The 19,661-nt window shown below is 39.2% G+C and overlaps 1 protein-coding gene across 5 annotated transcripts in view; it reads right to left on the bottom strand.

Annotated features, from left to right (window-relative positions):
• GPATCH8 (G-patch domain containing 8) overlaps window positions 1-19,661 on the bottom strand; it is a 109,000-nt gene that overhangs the window by 56,749 nt on the left and 32,590 nt on the right. For 3 of the 5 annotated variants that reach the window (XM_063629156.1, XM_055256218.2, XM_055256220.2), the window contains 2 exons: window positions 15,464-15,481; window positions 12,828-12,900 (listed from right to left, as the gene is read on the bottom strand). The exons of 1 other annotated variant lie outside the window; for it this stretch is intronic. Coding sequence is in view for 1 of the 4 variants with exons in the window: in XM_055256217.2 (XP_055112192.2) it covers window positions 12,828-12,900 (73 nt within the window). In the remaining 3 variants the exon portion in view is untranslated. The remainder of the gene's footprint in view (window positions 1-12,827; window positions 12,901-15,463; window positions 15,482-19,661) is intronic. One more of the 5 variants, XM_055256217.2, reaches the window with a different exon arrangement.

Below are 19,661 nucleotides of genomic sequence, written 5' to 3' on the forward strand. Positions count from 1 at the left end.
GGTGACAGAGCAACACTCCGTCTCAAAAAAAAAAAAAAAAAAGAAAAAAAGAAAAAAGATCTTGGGCAAAGTATTGCTCAGAATGTCAATTTTCTCACCTGTAAAATGGGAGTATCTACCTCAAAGAGGATTTAAGTTAGAAAATCCATGTCCAAGCACTCAGTAAACACTTAATAAATGATGGCTATTATAAAAGACTAACACTAAATCTAGTGAATACGGGCTTGCTAGTCAAACATATGCATAAACTGACTATATACTGTCTTCATAGTTGACCTGTTTTATCAGCCTTCGTAGTTATTCCTTCCTTTCCATTTCCACTGCTATTACTCTTTCAAGTCCTTATCTATACTCATACCCAGACAACTTTCTAAATGGTTTTCCATCTCCATCCTCAGACATACTTTGACCAGACTATTATTTTATTTCCACCACCAATGCCTGGCTGGGGTAATGAAGAGATTTCAATGGCAAATCAAAGAATTTGGGTTTGTGTTTCAGTCCTATCATTAAAACATTTTGGAATCCCAAAAATAAATTTCTCAACTGTATAGTGAGTTTTAACTTAACTTCAATATATCTCTCTTTTTTTTTTTTTTTGAGATAGGGTCTCACTTTGTCACTCAGGCTGGAGTGCAGTGGCATGATCTCAGCTCACTGCAACCTCGTTGACCTTCTGGGCTCATGCGATCCTCCCACCTCATTCTCCCAGGTGGCTGGGACTACAGGCGCACGCCATCACGCCCAGCTAATTTTTTCTTTGCATTTTAAGTAGAGATGGGGTTTTGCCATGTTGCCCAGGCTGGTCTCAAACTCCTGAGCTCAAGCATCCACCCACATTGGCCTGCCAAAGTGCAAGGATTACAAGCGTGAGCCACCACACCCGGCCTTCAGTATCTCTTCTTGCTACAAGTCTATACCTCTGCTCTGATCGAGGTGTCTTTGGCTTACAAAATACAATTCCAGATTGGAGGAGCATTAAAGCCTTCCACATTCAGTGTGGCATGAGCTTTGGAGGCAGAAGTACTGAGATCTGAATCCTGATTCTATAGTTTACTGGTTGCTTATCCTTGGGCAACATATTAGACTTCTCTAAGACTCAGTTTCTTCCACAAAATGGGACAACAGTAATTCTCTCAGGGGCTTATTATAAGATTTAAATGAGATATTTGTTAAGTGCTTAGCATATATGAGATTTGTGCCTATATTAATATTTCCCATTTCTCCCTTCTAGTTATAGGGGTGTGTGTGTGTGTGTGTGTGTGTGTGCTTTTTGAGATATGCTCTCACTCTGTCATCCAGGCTGGAGTACACTGGCAATGACACGGCTCCCTGCAGCCTCAACTTCATGGCCTCTAGTGATCCTTCCACCTAAACCGCCAAGTAGCTGGGACTAAGGGTGCACATCACCATGCCAGGTTAATTTTTTTTTTTTTTGGTAGAGACAGGGTCTCACTATGTTGCCCAGGCTGGTCTCAAACTCCTGAGTTCAAGAGATGTTTCCACCTCAGCCCCCCAAAGTGTTGGGGTTTACAGGCATGAGCATCGTGCCCAGCCTAGTTACAGTTTTTAAACTGTTCCTGGAGACTTAGAACTCTGCTTCAATCAAAACAACTGGTGGGTTGCCCCCTCTTTCATACACTGAAGTTTAACATTAAAAAAAAAAAAATTGAGGTGGTTTCTTCTGTTAAAAAATGCATAAAATCCACTACACCATGGACATAATCTGCTCCAATTAGCCACGCCTGCTCTTTGTCAACTGCAATTACCTTGTATACATCAGTATCTCCTGTCTTTGGTAATATCTATTCCTCCCTCCTCAGTACTTAGTGAAGTCACCCCTAGTTATTCTTCTTTTGAACCCTTACAGCATTTTATTATTATTCAGAGAAAAGGTCTTGCTCTGTTGCCCAGGTTGGAGTGCAGTGGCACAATCATAGCTCACTGTAACCTTCAAATCCTAGATTCAAACAATCCTCCCACCTCAGCCTCCCAAGTAGCTAGGAATATAAGTGTGCACTAACTTGCCTAATTTTTAGAAGGGGTCTCACTATGTTGCCCAGGCCGGACTTGAACTCCCAGGCTCAACTGATCCTTCTGCCTTAACCTTTTGAGTAGCTAGGACTACAGGCACATGCCACTGGAACTGCAACTTCTTTTCTGATTGTTATTTTGCCATGACTTAACTCACATTTAAGGTCTTTTCATTTATCCTTTAAATGTGATGATCTCCGTACTGAGAAACAAGTAGTCCCTTTCTATACAGCATGCAAGTTTACCATTCTCATTCAGTCTCCTCTCCTGCGATCCCTTTCATCTTTATATTTATTTTAATTTTTGTAGAGACAGGGTCTCGCTATGTTCCCCAGGCTAGTCTTGAACTCCTGGCCTCAAGCAATCCTCCTGCTTTGGTCTCCCACAGTGCTGGGACTGCAGGGGTGAGACACCACATCTGGTCCTTTCCTTTTCTGTTTTATCCCTAAAACCTAACCTCTTACCTTAGACTGCCAATTCTGGCTAATCTTGTTTATTATCTGGGCCTCTTCTCTATAGTTTATATTTATTCCATTAGAAAGGTCAAAGGCTGTACAGGCTCTATATTTTATTTTATTAAATGTGGATTGTGAATAACTAAAATTATGGTTGCCTTTGGCAACTGTATGAAGACTCCAAGACCCATTTAATTGGCAGGAAATGGAGATTATAGCTACATGCTTCTTCAAATACACCAGCTCTGTGTATAACTAAGCTTTTCTGACAATCCATACCTTGATTTGTGATTTGGGGGAGCTACATATTTGCTATTCCCCCACCAACCTATTCTTATTTTCAGTATCAGCTTTTCCTAAGAAGGGAAAAGGTATAAATATTGATTTCAAAGTCAGGCTTATATTTGAATGGCAGATACTTAGTAGCTGTATCATCTTTCCAAAACTTTCCACTCATAAAATGAGTGGCCGGGTGTGGTGGCTCACGCCTGTAATCCCAGCACTGTGGGAGGCCGAGGTGGGCAGATCACCTGAGTTCGGGAGTTCGAGACCAGCCTGACCAACATGGAGAAACCCCATCTCTACTAAAAATACAAGATTAGCCGGGAGTGGTGGCGCATGCCTGTAATCCCAGCTACTCAAAAGGCTGAGGCAGGAGAATCACTTGAACCAGGAGGCAGAGGTTGCGGTGAGCCAAGATCGTGCCATTGCACTATAGCCTGGGCAACAAGAGTGAAACTCCATCTCAAAAAAAAAAAAAAAAATTAAAAAAATTAAATAAAATGAGCATACTAATATCTATTTCACTAAATGAGACGGTGCAAAACATCCGGACTCTAGATCAAAATTTGGCACATAATAAATATTAAGCATTATTTCCTTTTTATAAAGGAAAACATGAATTGAAAAGGGAAAGTAAGATAGAAAGACAACTTAGCTTCTGTAAAGACTATTCAGAAAAATGTATCTATGTCACTATAATATTAATGAAAACATTTTCTCAAAAAATGATTTTTGTTGACAGAGTTTCGCTCTCGTCACCCAGGCTGGAGTGCAATGGCATGAACTCAGCTCACTGCAACCTCCGCCTCCTGGGTTCAAGCAATTCTCCTGCCTCAGCCTCCCGAGTAGCTGGGATTACAGGCACCCGCCACCATGCCCTGCTAATTTTGTATTTTTAGTAGAGGCGGGGTTTCGCCATGTTAGCCAGGCTGGTCTCGAACTCCTGAACTTAGGTGATCCACCTGCCTCAGCCTCCCGAAGTGCTGGGATTACAGGAGTGAGCCATGGCGCCCAGACAAAAAATGATTTTTCTTAAGAAATTAGTAAAATATTTATAGTGATTGATTGAGACAGGTCTTGCTTATTTATTTATAGAGATAGGTCTAGCTATGTTGCCCAGGCTAGAGTGTAGGAAGTGCAGTGGCACATCACAGCTCACTATAACCTCCAACACTAGGGCTCAAGCAATTCTCTTGCCTCAGCCTCCCAAGTAGCTAGGACTACAGGTGTGTGCCATCACACCTGGTTAATTTTTCTATTTCTGTTAAGACGAGGTCTTGTTATATTGTCTAGGTTGGTCTCAAATTCCTGGCCTCAAGCTACCCTCCTGCCTCAGCCTCCCAAAGTGTTGGGATCATAGGCATGAGCCACCACACCAGGCCAGAAGTTAGTGCAATATTAATTCATATTCTAATTTAACAATAAAGCCTAAATTGTAACATTACATGTTTCTATTCTATTCTTTTGAATTCAAATCTAGTTTTCAGCCTGTAATCCTAGCACTTTGTAAGGCCAAGGTGGGAAGACTGCATGAGGTCCGGAGTTTGAGACCAGCCTGTACAACATAGAAAGACCTGATCTCCAATGGAAAAAAAAAAGTCTAATTTTCCTTTAGTCATAAAATGTAGTCTAAACACAGTTGAGACTTATGTAACGCAGGCCTTACCCTACACTGTATTCACCATTAATTTCCTAACTGAAACAAGACTGGGAAGGAGGTATACATAAATAAAACCAAAGAAATACCCCCAACTCTACTCTGTTTTCATTCTGCCTTCTTTAGGTCTTTTCTCAAACAATTATATTTTTTGAATAGTAATACAAGTACAGAACAATTTTTTTTTTGGAGACACAGTCTCGCTCTGTTGCCCAGGATGGAGTGCAGTGGTGCAATCTTAGCTCACTACAACCTCTACTGCTGGGTTCAAGTGATTCTCCTGTCTCAGCCTCCTGAGTAGCTGGGATTACAGGCACACGCCACCACACCCAGCTAATTTTTATATTTTTAGTAGAGAAGGGGTTTCACCATGTTGGCCAGGCTGGTCTTGAACTACTGACCTTAGGTGATCCGCCCGCCTCGGCCTCCCAAAGTGCTGGGATTACAGATGTGAGCCACTGCAACCGGTCCAAATTTTAAAAATACAGTAAAATGCAACGCAGTTTCCCTTCAGAGAGTCTATCTTTACAAAAATTTTTATCTTTATGGTCAAGTAAATACAAACATATATATACAGGCACACTCCTGTATGCCCACAGAATGCATCATTTTAATATTTCACAATAAAATGCCTCAGTTTTACTATACAAGCTACAGAGAATGTTCATCTCTCTCAACATATTTTTTCGCTAATGATTTTATAAAGTAAGATGTTTACATTTATTTATTTCAATCCCAAAACTTAATACAATTTTTTTTTTTTTTTTTTGAGACGGAGTCTCGCTCTGTCGCCCAGGCTGGAGTGCAGTGGCGCAATCTCGGCTCACTGCAAGCTCCACCTCCCAGGTTCACGCCATTCTCCTGCCTCAGCCTCTCTGAGTAGCTGGGACTACAGGCGCCTGCCACCACACCCGGCTAATTTTTTTTTTTTTGTATTTTTAGTAGAGACGGGATTTCACCATGGTCTCGATCTCCTGACCTCGTGATCCGCCCGCCTCGGCCTCCCAAAGTGCTGGGATTACAAGCGTGAGCCACCGTGCCCGGCCATTAATACAATGTTCTTAAAACGATGTATGAGATATCTGGAGATACATTCCAAATAAAACAAGCAAAACTTTGAAAAAGCTGCTTCAGTATCAACAAATGGAATGTACATGTTATTACACAGGAAGCAACTGTGTGTTAACAATCATATTAATTATTTAGTAACCAGGAAGATGTGCTTAAGAATTTTATATCCTAAAAATTTTGTTAATTGCATGAAAAAGCCAGGCATAGTGGATCACACCTATAATCCCAGCACTGTGGGAGTCCAAGGTGGGAGGACTGCATGAGCCCAGGAGTTCGAGACCAGCCTGGGCAACATAGTGAGACCTGGTCTCTACAAGAAATTTCTCAAAAATTAGTCAGGCGTGGGCCGGGCACAGGGGCTCATGCCTGTAATCCCAGCACTTTGGGAGGCCGAGGTGGGCAGATCATGAGGTCAGGAGATGGAGACCATCCTGGCTAACACGCTGAAACCCCGTCTCTACTAAAAAAAAAAAAAAATACAAAAAATTAGCCGGACGTGGTGGTAGGCGCCTGAAGTCCCAGCTACTCGGGAGGCTGAGGCAGGAGAATGGCGTGAACCCGGGAGGTGGAGCTTGCAGTGGGCTGAGATTGTGCCACTGCACTCCAGCCAGCCTGGGTGACGGAGAGAGACTCCCTTTCAAAAAAAAAAAAAAGGCATGGTGGCATGCGCCTGTAGTCCCCACTACTCATGGGTCTAAGGCAGGAGGATCACTTGAACCCAGGAGATCAAGGCTGCAGTGAGCTATGATGATTATGCCACTGTACTCCAGCCTGGGCAACAAAGCAAGACTCTGTCTCAAAGGAAAAAAAAAAAAAGCTGGATTCTAGAACACATCCATTTTAATTTTTAAGTAATCCAAGTTGTTCCCTGTAATGTTTTCACTAGTTGATATTCTCATGGCTGTGATGTAAGTACCTATTTTCCCATAATCTTACCAGGCTAACTTTGGTCTTTCTCAAGCTGATAAACACCTGAAGGAAAGTTGTTCTTTGCCTATAATGAGCTATTACAGATATTTTCCCTAGTCTGTTTGTTGACTTCGTTTATGATGAAATATAGCTAAACTTATCCTTTCCTTTTTTGAGACAGGCTTGCTCTGTTGCCCAGGCTGGAGTACAGTGGCACAATCACAGCTCACTGCAACTTCGAACTCCTGGAGTCAAGGGATCCTCTCGCCTCAGCCTTCCAAATAGCTAGGAATACAGATGCACGCCACCATGCCCGGCTAATCTAGTTTTTAAATTTTTTGTAGAAACTGGGTCTTGTTGTTGCCCAAGCTGGTCTTGAACCCTTGGCCTCAAGTGATCTTTCCACCTTGGCTTCCCAAAGTCCTGGGATTACAGGTGCTTAAGTCACTGTGCCTGGCCTTATCCTTTTCTTAATGGCTTCTAAGTTTTGGATTATGCTCAGAAAAGCTTTTCTTATTCAAATATTATTTTAAGGTAATAATTCTACCATTGTTCATCCTAATAATTTCATGATTTCATTTTTTACATTTAAACCTCTCATTCACCTGGAATCTATGTAGGGTAAGGAACGACAATGGGGACCCAACTTTTAAAATTCTGGGTTGTTATTCAATTGTTCCAATGCCACGACTGAGTGCCTGACGCGCTTTCTAGATGTTAGATTTTTCAGAAGTTAGACTGAGCAGTAGAGATGACTAGTGAGCTCAGAATTAGTGAAACAGACACCAAAATTAGGGATTTAGGGGCTCTAAAACACATCTAACATCAAAAGCACAGATCCTGAAGTCCAACATCTATCACATATAAAGCATATTAACTATTACTGTTGTTAATCTTGGAAGCCCTAAGGATGGATTATCTCTAATTCAGTTAAAATAACTATGTACTATACAATAGGTTTTAATAATAAGCATATATGGCATTTTTATAGTCTGTATAATGTGAGTTCACTTACTTTGTTTTCATAACTACTCTTTAAGAAGACAAGCAGAGATTTTAATATCCATTTATTGCTGAGGAAAATAATTCAGTAATGGTACCTTGTCCCTTTACTTATAGGAAATGGTAGTGCCAAACTCAAACCCAGATCTTTTATTTCCAAATGTTAACAAACTGCCATTACACTCTGCACCAAGTACTTTTACACAAAAATTAGTGAGACTCCCTACTCACAAGGAGGTTGAAACAATTTTTTAATTAAATATTCAGACTGATCACATACCTAATTTAAGTATGAAAGGAGTGCACAAAAGTAGAAAACATCATCCTTGGCTTCAAGGAAACTTCAAAGGTCTACAGCAGTTAAAAAAAAAAAAAAAGCAAGACTTGAGGGACTGGGAAATAAACCTGAAAGTCAGGAACCATGTCTTATCTACTCTCCATGTCTTAGGGTATTTACTGCTGGTATAACAAGAATGTAGTGTTAGGTCAGTAAATATGTGTTGGTTGTCTAAATGTACTCATTGAACCTTCTAAACAGGGTGAGATAGCAAATAATATCAGACCCCATTCATTTTTCCTAGGAGCTAAACTTTTGTCTGTCACCAAAGAATCAGCTAAATCATCAAATAGCACTTACACAATGTAACAAAGAACCTTCAGGCACCATTTCTGGGCTACACCTACTGACTAAATGTATTTCACAGAAAAATAAAAATTTTGAACTACATTCCATTTCAAAGCTCACAAAAGGTTATAAAACAATTTCCAGAACTGAATCCAGTCTAAATGCTACAAAATACAACTATCATTCACTCTTGCTTTATTCTGAATTAAACATACCCTCTGTTGGCCAGGCGCGGTGGCTCAAGCCTGTAATCCCAGCACTTTGGGAGGCCGAGGCGGGCGGATCACGAGGTCAGGAGATCGAGACCATCTTGTCTAACACGGTGAAACCCCGTCTCTACTAAAAATACAAAAAATTAGCCGGGCGTGTTGGTGGGCGCCTGTAGTCCCAGCTACTCGGGAGGCTGAGGCAAGAGAATGGCGTGAACCCGGGAGGCGGAGCTTGCAGTGAGCCGAGAGCGCGCCACTGCACTCCAGCCTGGGCGACAGAGCCAGACTCCGTCTCAAAAAAAAAAAAAAAACAAACATACCATCTGTTTCTATGATAAATAATTGTTCATAATATTTCTCATCAGTAGTGCTTTTTTTGTGTTGTTTCCTTCAGATATCTTGTCAACATTATCTTTTCTTCAGGTCTTTTATTTTTTAATACTAACAATTATCTGCCATATATAATAACTTTTTAAAAATTTCTGAAATATTTTAACAAATATCAAGGGAGAATGAAATGTGAATAAGAAAATATGAGTACAAAAATAAACTCAGTTTACAAAGTACAATTTAATATCCTGCCACAGATAACTTCATTCCAGAGTCTGCATGCCTTATTCTCCAATCTATTCAGTAACAAGACATCAGCACTGGAGCACCAAGAACTGCAACTTTTGTTGGCAAAAGCCTTGCATGGGTCAAAATAATTTTTAAACCTTTGACAAAAAAGCCCAAAAGGACCAGGCTTAAAATTTTAGTGGATGGTTGCATGTGAGATATGTTAAGAGTCCTAAACTCAAATAAAAAGGAAAGCTGACAATGAACTAGTCAATGTGAAGAACTTACAAAAGCATAAGCCCAGAAGTGACATGCGATGCCTAGTCTATAGTATACCAAGGAGGCATTACTGTTTACATTAGAGTGACAGGGCTTTCTTGAGTGGTTATTTATATCAAAGGTTTAGTATGGCCAAAGAAATCTGTCATAAATTGCCTCAATATGCAATAAATGTGGACATATTCTAGGTTAAATTATGTGGGTACTACAGAAAGAGGTATGTGAGAGAAACCAGCCCAATGCCTGCATGTACACTGCTGAATCTGACACTAGGAGGTAAACCGTCAGTTATGAAACAAACTCAATTCTTAATGTTGGAAACAATAAGGCTCCATTCTTTTTGGAGAATAAGATACTAATCATTTAAAACACATGGACTTTGCACCAACAATGTAAATATACTTCACATACACAACTGTACACTTAAAAGTGATTAAGATGCTAAATTTTATGTTATGTGTTTTGGAAAGGGTGAATTTTATTTTATTTATTTATTTTAAACAGAGGGTCTCGCTCTGTCACCTAGGCTGGAGTGCAATGGCCCAATCATAGTTCACTGCATCCTTCAACTCCTGGGCTCAAGTGATCCTCCCACCTCAGCCTCCCTAGTAGCTGGGACTATAGGTGTGTGCCACTAAGCCCAGCCAATTAATTTTTTCTTTTTGTAGAGATGGGGGTCTTGCTATATTGCCCACGCTGGTCTCAACTCGTGGCCTCAAGTAATCCTTCTGCCTCAGCTTCCCAAAGTGCTGGGATTTCAGGCGCTAGCCACTGCACCCGGCTATGTTATCCATTTTTTAACAATTAAAAAGGAAAAAAAGCTTCAAATGAGCTTTAAATTTCCCTTGAATTTTTAAATGAATAGATGTATGAGTTATTGAGTACTTACTATATATACTTGTTACCATGGAGGTAAAATATGGATAAAACCTAATTCCTCTTTTCAAGAAGCTCAAAGTTTAAAGGGAACCAAAATTCCAAACTGCTTTTTTTCTTTTTTTTGTGAGACAGTCTCACTCTGTCACCCAGGCTAGAGTGTAGTGGTGCAATCAAGGGTCACTGCAGCCTCAACCTTCCGGGCTCAGGCAATCCTCCTACCTCAAACCTCTTAACTGGGACCACAGGCATGGACTACCAAGCCCAACTAATTTTTGGGGGGTGGGGTGTAGGGGGAGATAGAGATGGGGTCTATGTTGCCTAGGCTGGTCTCAAACTCCTGGGCTCAGCCGATCCTCCTGCCTCAGCCTCCCAAAGTGCTGCGATTACAGGCATAAGCCACAGCACCCTGCCTAAAATCTCCTTAAAAATAAAAATTGAAAATAACTTTGGATCATCCAAAGTAGGTGAATAGCCATTTACCTATCCTTTCTTAAACACATTATCTATCTCTTCTCCCTCCTTTCTCTTTGCAGGTTCTAGTTGTACTTTAAAGTCTCTGATGCTTAACATAAAAAATTCTGGGAGTCAAACAGATGTGCTAGCCACTATGAAACAGCCCCACCTTGTGTGCCTGAACAAAGAGAGTAACAATCAACAATGTTCCTGGGCATCCTCGAATAGAAGAGGTATTTCAAATTGGAGAGAAAAGCAAATCTAGTCTTCTGACCTTCTTCTAAAACAATCACCTCCATTCAAGTCAACCCAACACTTAAAACTATGCAAACCACTGGGACAAATTCTATCAAAAAGCCATCTCTATTTCAGTCCTGGTTATCTTCCTCTCCTGGGCTCTTCTAAAATCTGTGGTCTATCCCATACGAATTGCTCTTAATCAGAGTATTCTTTGTATTGTTTGCAAAGAGTTCTGTGCCGCTGGAAAACAAGTTTAAAGGTAATTAAATCTATTTCTCCAGAAGAATAGGTTAACACTTAGTAATAAATATTTCATTAAAACATATTTATTTAGCATCTCCCATGTATCACCAGTCAATAGAATTTGTAGAAATAGAATTTTAAAATTAAAGGTTTTAATAACTGAAACATCCTGGCCGGGCGTGGTGGCTCACACCTATAATCCCAGCACTTTTGGAGTCTGAGGCGGGCGGATCACGAGATCAGGAGATCGAGACCATCCTGGCTAACACGGTGAAACCCTGTCTCTATAAAAATACAAATAATTAGCCGGGCGTGGTGGTGGGCGCCTGTAGTCCCAGCTACTTGGGAGGCTGAGGCAGGAGAATGGCACGAACCCGGGAGGCAGAGCTGGCAATGAGCCGAGATCGCGCCACTGCACTCTAGCCTGGGCGACACAGCGAGACTCCATTTCAAAATATAAATAAATAAATAACTGAAACATCCTATTTCAAGCCCTGTCCTCCTGGTTGCTCTCTTTTTAATTAATTAATTAATTTTTTCTTTTTTAAAAAATCAAGACGGGGTCTTGCTATCTCACCCAGGCTGGTTTTGAACACCCGGCCTTAAACAGTCCTCCTGCCTCAACCTCCCAAACTGCTGGGATTACAGACATGAGCCACTACACCTGTCCTTGTGTTCCTCTCAACACACTTGAATTGATCAGACTTTGGCATTCAAACTGAAAATCAAAGAATTTTTTGAATTCCAAAATTCAAAGAATTAGTCAACAATAGCACACGTCTCCCCAAAGATGCCTATTATACAATAAGCTCCCGCATGACCAGATGTAGAGGCACAATGATTCCCATAATTTCTTTTTTTTGAGATGGAGTCTCACTCTGCTGCCCACGCTGGAGTGCAGTGGTGTGATCTTGGCTCACTGCAACCTCCGCCTTCCAGGTTCAAACAATTCTCTGCCTCAGCCTCCCAAGCTGAGACTACAGGCATGTGTCACCACGCCTGGCTAATTTCTGTATTTTTAGTAGAGATGGGGTTTCACCATGTTGGCCAGGCTGGTCTTGAACTCCTGACCTTGTGATCCACCCACATCGGCCTCCCAAAGTGCTGGGATTACAGGCGTGAGCCACCGCACCTGGCCAATTCCCATAATTTCTGAGGTAGCATTCACATCACATCTGCAAAGAACAAACATTAGCTCTTGAATCTGAGAAAGCTAAAAAGTGAACGCAGTTGGTTGGTTTCCAACTAGGGAGAACTCAGAGGCTGAAATATTAGTATTTTGTTTTTAATACAAATGACTGGTATAAACAGAGTAACAAATGCAATGGAAACTTTAAGCCATACATTTTCCAGACCTTGATAGGAACCTGAGAAATAACCTCTCTGCTCAGAGAGCCCTCAAAAACCTCTGCTTTCATTTTATGTTTCATGGAGGTTAATTTTTCTTCTCTACCACTACATAAATTTCTTATTGCAGAGCAAAAGAGCCAGGGCAATCACCAGCTTCAGGGAGAATTTAAAAGGATAAAAATTAAATTCTGCTACTGAATGATTCTCTTTATAACATTGAAGCCACAATACATTACTAAATAGCACAAAGAAAGCATACTCTGATATTTTGCATTTGTTTTACTCCACCCACCCATCACCTCCACCAAAAAAAAAATTTAAAACAGGCTGAGCCACACACAGTATGTTTGACTTGAAAGTTTCGATGACACAGCAGCTTACTCTTGCAAATTACTAGCAAATATAGAGGCTTAACAATGACTTAAAATACAGTTATAGGACAAATAGACTATTCTAAAGGGAAAAAGGCAGTGGGGAGAAACCCAAGTACTTTTTTTAAAAACACAACAAATATATTCAGGTACAAGATCTGCATCAGAAATGGTTTTCTTCCTTTTTCTTTGGTAAATGTAAACACTTACCCTGAAGAGATTTTCCCAATCCCTGGCCCAGCTTCCACCCATGTTTCTGGAGTAAGCGGTGTCCAATATTATCCTGACAGACAGAACAGAGAGACAAACCAAAAATATTCCAATAATATATTCTTCCCTTCCTAGAGACATTTAAACAGATGATGAGCAAGAGATACTTCTACATATATGCATGCAAAAAGGTGCTAATAATAGGGTAAATGTGCCCAATAAGAGGGACATTAATGTAAAAAGAAAAGCTGGCTAGTATTTTATATGGGAAGAACATATGGGGTAAGGGTCCTTTCTGATGGTGTGCTGGGCAACTTTTGTATATAACATTTTAAAATGGAGAAAAGGGGGAAAGGGAAAAGGGGAAGAATACATTTATGAAGTTTTAAAATAACACTAAAAAGCATAAAATCAAGGTACTTATACAGTCATATCCACCACCTAAACAGCACCACTTTAAGATTTTTTTTTTTTTTTTTAAGAAAATCTACATTGTGTTTAGTTGTTTTGTTTATGTGTCAGGCTTTCATGATACAAAGTAAGTTGTAAGTGTAAGACTGCCCCACCACTAGAAATGAAAAAACAATCAGAGCAAAATCCGGGCTAGACTTGATTGGTTTAAAAAAATAATAATAATTATATATAATATAAATATTTAACTAGCATGCAGCCAATATTAAACTGAAAAAACAGTGAGGTTAGTAAAACAAGAAATTAAGTTGATTAAACAGAAAAATAAAATGAGCTCAAGCACAGACTGAGTGATGCATTTCAACATGTAGTCTAACAAAAATGCTAAGATGTTAGAATGAAACAGGCCTAGCAATAAGTTAACAGTAAAGAACCATTAGTGCATGTAGGGGGAGAAACCAACATACATAATGTCTCATCTTCCCAGAAGCACATTCGAAAAGGTATTTCAATGTAAACGGCATGAAAAAAATGCTAGAAACAACAATTAAATGTCAGCTTTCGTTTAAGGGGTCAAGGTATTGGAAACATCTGCAGACCTTTGTCCAATTCTTTGCTTTTTACAGTTATTGTGAAGTACCAAGACAAGGCTAAAATAGGCACTAACTGTATCAGAAAAAATGATGGTATTCACCCAATGGACAACACTGAAAAATTCTAAACACAAAGTATTCTATATGTCTTAAAATGTAATTTATAGTATTAATCCAGAAAAGATTAAAAGTCGCAATATAAGTAATGTTAGCAGAAAACAAAGGTAAATCATTTGAAAATCCCGTATTTCCTGAAATCAATTTATAAAGCTGACTAAACCACAAATTTCTGCATTAAAACCAAATATTGCACATTAAACTGTCTGGCATCTCCATATTCAATGATAAAGTGCTCTTTAAACTCATAAAGGAAAGAAAAACATTTTTTTACTGTTACTTCTCTAACTAGAAGTTAGAAGAAGATTAAGCCTCCCAAATGCTCTGTTTGTTTGTTTAAGGACCATTTTCTTCTATAAGTTTATGACAGCATGCAACCTGGAAAACTGGACTAAGCAGCTAATTATTTCATTGATGGGGGAAAACCAGGACTTTTTTTTTTTTTTTTTTTTTGATACAGCATCTTGCTCTGCTGCCCAGACTGGTGTACAGTGGTGCAATTATAGCTAACTGCAGCCTTGACCTCCCGGGCTCAAGCAATCCTCCCACCTCAGCCTCACAAGTAGCTGGGACTATGGGCACACATCACTATGCCAGGATAATTTTTTTATTTTTTGTAGAGATGAGGTTTCATTATGTTGCCCACGATGATCTAGAACTCCTGGGCTCAAGCAATCTTCCCTCCTCAGCCTCTCAAAGTACTGGGATTACAGGCATGAACCCAGGATACTTTTTTAAAAGCAAAAACTGGAGGCAAATTATAATGAAAAATTTGTTTCTAAAACAAAACATATTGTTTCAAATATACATATAAAATCATTATGGTGCACAAAAGTTTGCTGCAAGTTATTTTTGCTCCATACCATCTGAAAGAATTAGAAACACTACTGATCCCAAGCACTGACTTCCACATTACTACACATCACAAAAACTTAATATAACACTACTGCTGCTGGGGCTTCTTCCCTTCCCCCCTCCTAACTGAACTGCCAGGAAAAGCATTCCCTTACCCAGTGTTCAGTGTCTATTTATAACTTTATTACCCCCTAAAAAAGAAAAGATTAAAAGTCTCAATATAAGTAATGTTAGCAGAAAACAAAAAGGTAAACAGGCCCTTATTTTACTACTATGAAAACAAACTTACCTGTGCAGAAAATCCTTATTTCATATCATAATTCCTACAACTGAATAATTCTAGAAAGGACAAGGATAGCAGAATGACTCTAAGAGTATATGGTTTATTAAATAATTGTTTAACCTCTTAACAGACTCATAACTATATTTGGCACCAAGATTTAGGCATTTATAAACAATGCTGACAAAAATTGTTGCTCCCCCCCCTCCATTTTGTTGTTGTTGTTTCTTTTTTAAAGAAAACTCAATCTTTGGCTAAGTGGAGATGAGACATTATGCTGATTGTGTTATATTATGAATGCACTAAAATAAACAGACAGATGAAGCAGTATGCTATTTCCAAAAGCAGTGCAAGTGGAGTGAAAGCATTTCCATACGAACCTGGCTTTAAAAACTGGGCTGTCAAAAGAACAGTTAAATGTAACACAAAGTAAGAAACTGTCCAATCACTAATGGTCGTTTTTTTTTTTTTTGTCTTGTTTTCAATTCACTGCTTGCAAGTAATGTATTTATTAAAGAGTGAAAGCATAAGTAAATTCACGAGTCAAGACCAGCTGAGAGATTCAAGAGCAGCGTGTTGTGACTGACAACAGTGAAAGGAAAAGCAAATGTTAAAGGGAGAGGGAGAAAAAAAAGAAAAAATTAAGGTTATACACATTAGCACCACTTTTACAAAACCACTCAAGAGGATGGCTGTCACCTTCTCAGAAAAAAATCATTGATAGAAAATGGTAGTGGCATTTCTCTTCTAAAACTTTAGGTTAAAACTGTTCTTTAATTAAATCCACTCTCTCAGGGACTATAATAAAATATTTAACTTGCCACTCTAAGTCCTTCCAATCATAACAAAGGCAACAGAAACAACAGACACATCTCCCAGAATCTCCTCCCCTCACCAACCTCCTAGGGTAAATAATGACCAACACAGAAAAACTGGACGTTTCCTATCATTTCAAACTACCTGCTTTTGGAGGAAAAAAGGCAGCTCTGTGACTCTGCAGGAAGGGCTAGTATTCAGTATGGTCTCCCTTCCTACCAATAAAAGGTTTATAAACAATATAAAAGGTTTTATAAACACTTGTTAAAAATCCAATAGGCTTAAGGATGATGGCTAACACAAGGAGGCACACCAAAATAATTTATAACAAAGTAAAACAAACCAGACTCGTCTACCTCTGAAATGATCAAAACTATCTCTGTGAAAGAACAAGAAACTCAATAACCAGTCTGTGGGAAACAAGCAATCTATTCTCTCTGTTTACGACTGTAATTTTTGCAAATTATTCCAGGATTTTTTTTTTTTTTTTTTTTGAGACGGAGTCTCACTCTGTAGCTCAGGCTGGAGTGTAGTGGCAATCTCAGCTCACTACAATCTCCACCTCCTGAGTAGCTGGGACTATAGACACGCACCACCACACCCAGCCAATTTTTTTTCTTTTTGTATTTTCAGTAGAGACAGGGTTTCACCACGTTGGCCAGGCTGGTCTCAAACTCCTGACCTCAAGTGATCCGCCTGCCTTGGCTTCCCAAAGTGTTGAGATTACAGGCATAAGCCACCACGACTGGCCCATGGATGCTATTTATAACACCAAGTTGGCACAAGTAGCTTACGGCTCAAAGAGGTAATCTAGACAGAACAAGGGCAATGAACACTAAATTTCTTTGTTCTTTTTTTTTTTTTTTTTTTTGAGACAGGGTCTCGCTCTGCCACCCAGGCTGGAGTGCAGTAGCACAGTCACAGCTCACCGCATCCTTGACCTGCAAGGCTCAAGTGATCCTCCCACCTTGGCCTCCCAAAGTGCTGGGATTACAGGTGTGAGCCACCATGCCCAGCCAATTTATTTCCAAAGTAGTAATTATTTTTAAAAATAATTTTTAAAAAAGTAACTCTTTACTTAATTTCAGTTACTATAATAATGACTAAAAATCTTTTTGTTTTTGTTTTTTAAATAAATAATTTGAGGTTTAATTATAATCTCATAGAACCAAAAATAAATTACAGAAATTTTTTTCGTTTTAAAAACTCTGGTTAACGACAAAGTTGCATGATAGAGGTAGGTTGCTTATAATCTTTTTCTTCTAAAGTCAACTTGATACAAGTTAAATGTACATGGAAGAATTGCAAAGAAATCCTAACTTTAATAAATAAGGCAAAGCTTATTTATCATATAGAAAAGCTGGTTTTCTACATAATTCAGAGTTCTCACAAACCACCTCTCTGCTCAAGACCCCAAAATGGTGGCTGTGTGGCCTGTTCTTTAGTTGGAAATGAAGTTCTAATTCTGGTTAAACCATGTAGCTAAGCTGAAAACTCAAACTTTTTCACCTAGATTACCTCAGCTGGCCTTTTTTTCTCCCCCTATTTCTACATATAAATATAACATTAAAATGCTACATTTTTATCATTTGTTCTTCTCTAATAAACACGTGAGAAAAGGGATATAATTTTTAAGCGGGAAGATCTTTGACAACAAGAAATCTGTATTATAAACAACTACCAATATGCTGAAAATACAATACCAGCAATTTAAAAATACTTCATTATTAACTGTTTCAGCCATTCCTCAACATTTTAATTTATTAATTAAATACCAAGTAGAAACTTTCTGCTCCATGAAGCTGTATGCCACCACAGTAACAATGATCATTTTGGTAACAGCACCACCAATACACATGTATGATGGGAGCCTGACAAAACACAGGAAAAAATTTACTTTATTGTATGAAGCTGGCTGTAAGTTTTTACAGTAGGAAACGGCCTATTATGTCTCAAGAGAAAACCATGCTACAGGTATGTCCATGACTGGATGAATACTAATTCTATACTGAATTTTGTTTTAGTTGACAGCCACATTCAATTTACATCATTTAGCCCATTTTCAACAGTGACAAAATAGTAAGTCTCTTGAGTGGATTGTAAGCTTTGCTGATTGTGTATTAAAGACTATAAGCAAGAACCAATGCTACTAGGTGAACCCATGCAAACAAGTTGTAAAAATTCCCGAAACAAAAAAACTCTATAGCTCACTACAGATGACACAATGAAGACTAGAGAGAAAAGCCATATAGTAATGCTACACCATTCAGCTCCAAGAAGCACAGTATTTCTAGTGCAGTCCACATATGGTCACTGCTAAATGTCAAATCAGCAGTCTTATAAAGAGTTACAGTTTGGAACTAGTGGAGTCCACAGATCTAGACAGATATGCAACATGACAAAACCCAATTATACATATACTTCCAAATCCTTAAGATGCGCAAACTAAACATCAGCAACTGGAGTTTGAAGCTTACACTAATTTTTAAACCTGTTAGGTCATCCTGACAACCATAAAGAAAGAATTTTAATCAGTCAGGTAGAGCAAGGACCGACTAACAGCTGATGGGTAGTTGCACTTCCAACCACAACAGTAACAACATGTTTTAAGTCTATGATGCAGGCATTTTGCCTTCTATATAGCTTAAAGTCATTCTCCCATCTGATCCCTCACCTTTTTTTTTTTTTTTTTTTTTTTTGAGATCGAGTCTTGCTCTGTCACCCAGGCTGGAGTGCAGTGGCACGATCCTGGGTTCAAGCGATTCTCCTGCCTCAGCCTCCCGAGTAGCTGGGACTACAGGCGTGTGCCACCACACCCGGCTAAGTTTTGTATTTTTAGTACAGATGGAGTTTCACCATGTTAGCCAGAATGGTCTATCTCCTGACCCTGTGATCCACCCGCCTCAGCTTCCCAAAGTGCTGGGATTATAGGCGTGAGCCACTGCATCCGGCGCTTTTTTTTTTTTTTTTTTTTTTTTTGAGACGGAGTCTCGCTCTGTCACCCAGGCTGGAGTGCAGTGGCGTGATCTCAACTCACTGCAACCTCTGCCTCCCAGGTTCAAGCGATCCTCCTGCCTCAGCCTCCTGAGTAGCTGGGATTACAGGCGCGTGCCACCATGTCTGGCTACTTTTTGTATTTTTAGTAGAGACAGGGTTTCACCATGTTGGTCAGGCTGTTCTCAAACTCCTGACCTCGTGATCTGCCCGCCTCAGCATCCCAAAGTGCTGGGATTATAGACGTGAGCCCCTGCGCCCGATTCCTCATCTTCTAACGATGATAAAGGTCATAAAGGACGATATATCCTAAATAACACCAATTAATTCTTCTGTGATTGAATCCTAGATGGAGCTATGGCTTTAGATCAAGCTTTGTTTTGTAAATATTTTGTCTTTAAGTAAGTGGAAGTTATAACATTTGAGATCTAAATATCTCATAAAGCAATAACAATTTTTAAAATTCAAAGTTTTTGTAATAGGGATAAAATGTTAACGCTTTTCAACTTGTTTTTAATAGAGATAATCAAGTTGTTTAGCAATTCTTACATAATTTTCTTAAAAAGATGTTTTATTCTTGAGGAAAAATCTCATTCAAAGATATCTGGTTGCTTGAAGTAAATAAGACAAAATAAAACTTTTCAAAAAATATCATTAAACGCTTTACAAATGCTGGATTTTGATATATTTTCAACATTTACCTATTAAAATTGAAATACCAATATCTCACTAACAAATCTAGGCTTCAGAAGTTCACTAAAAGCATAA

The sequence above is a fragment of the Symphalangus syndactylus genome, chromosome 20 (assembly GCF_028878055.3).
Source record: "Symphalangus syndactylus isolate Jambi chromosome 20, NHGRI_mSymSyn1-v2.1_pri, whole genome shotgun sequence".
Lineage (NCBI taxonomy): Eukaryota > Metazoa > Chordata > Mammalia > Primates > Hylobatidae > Symphalangus > Symphalangus syndactylus.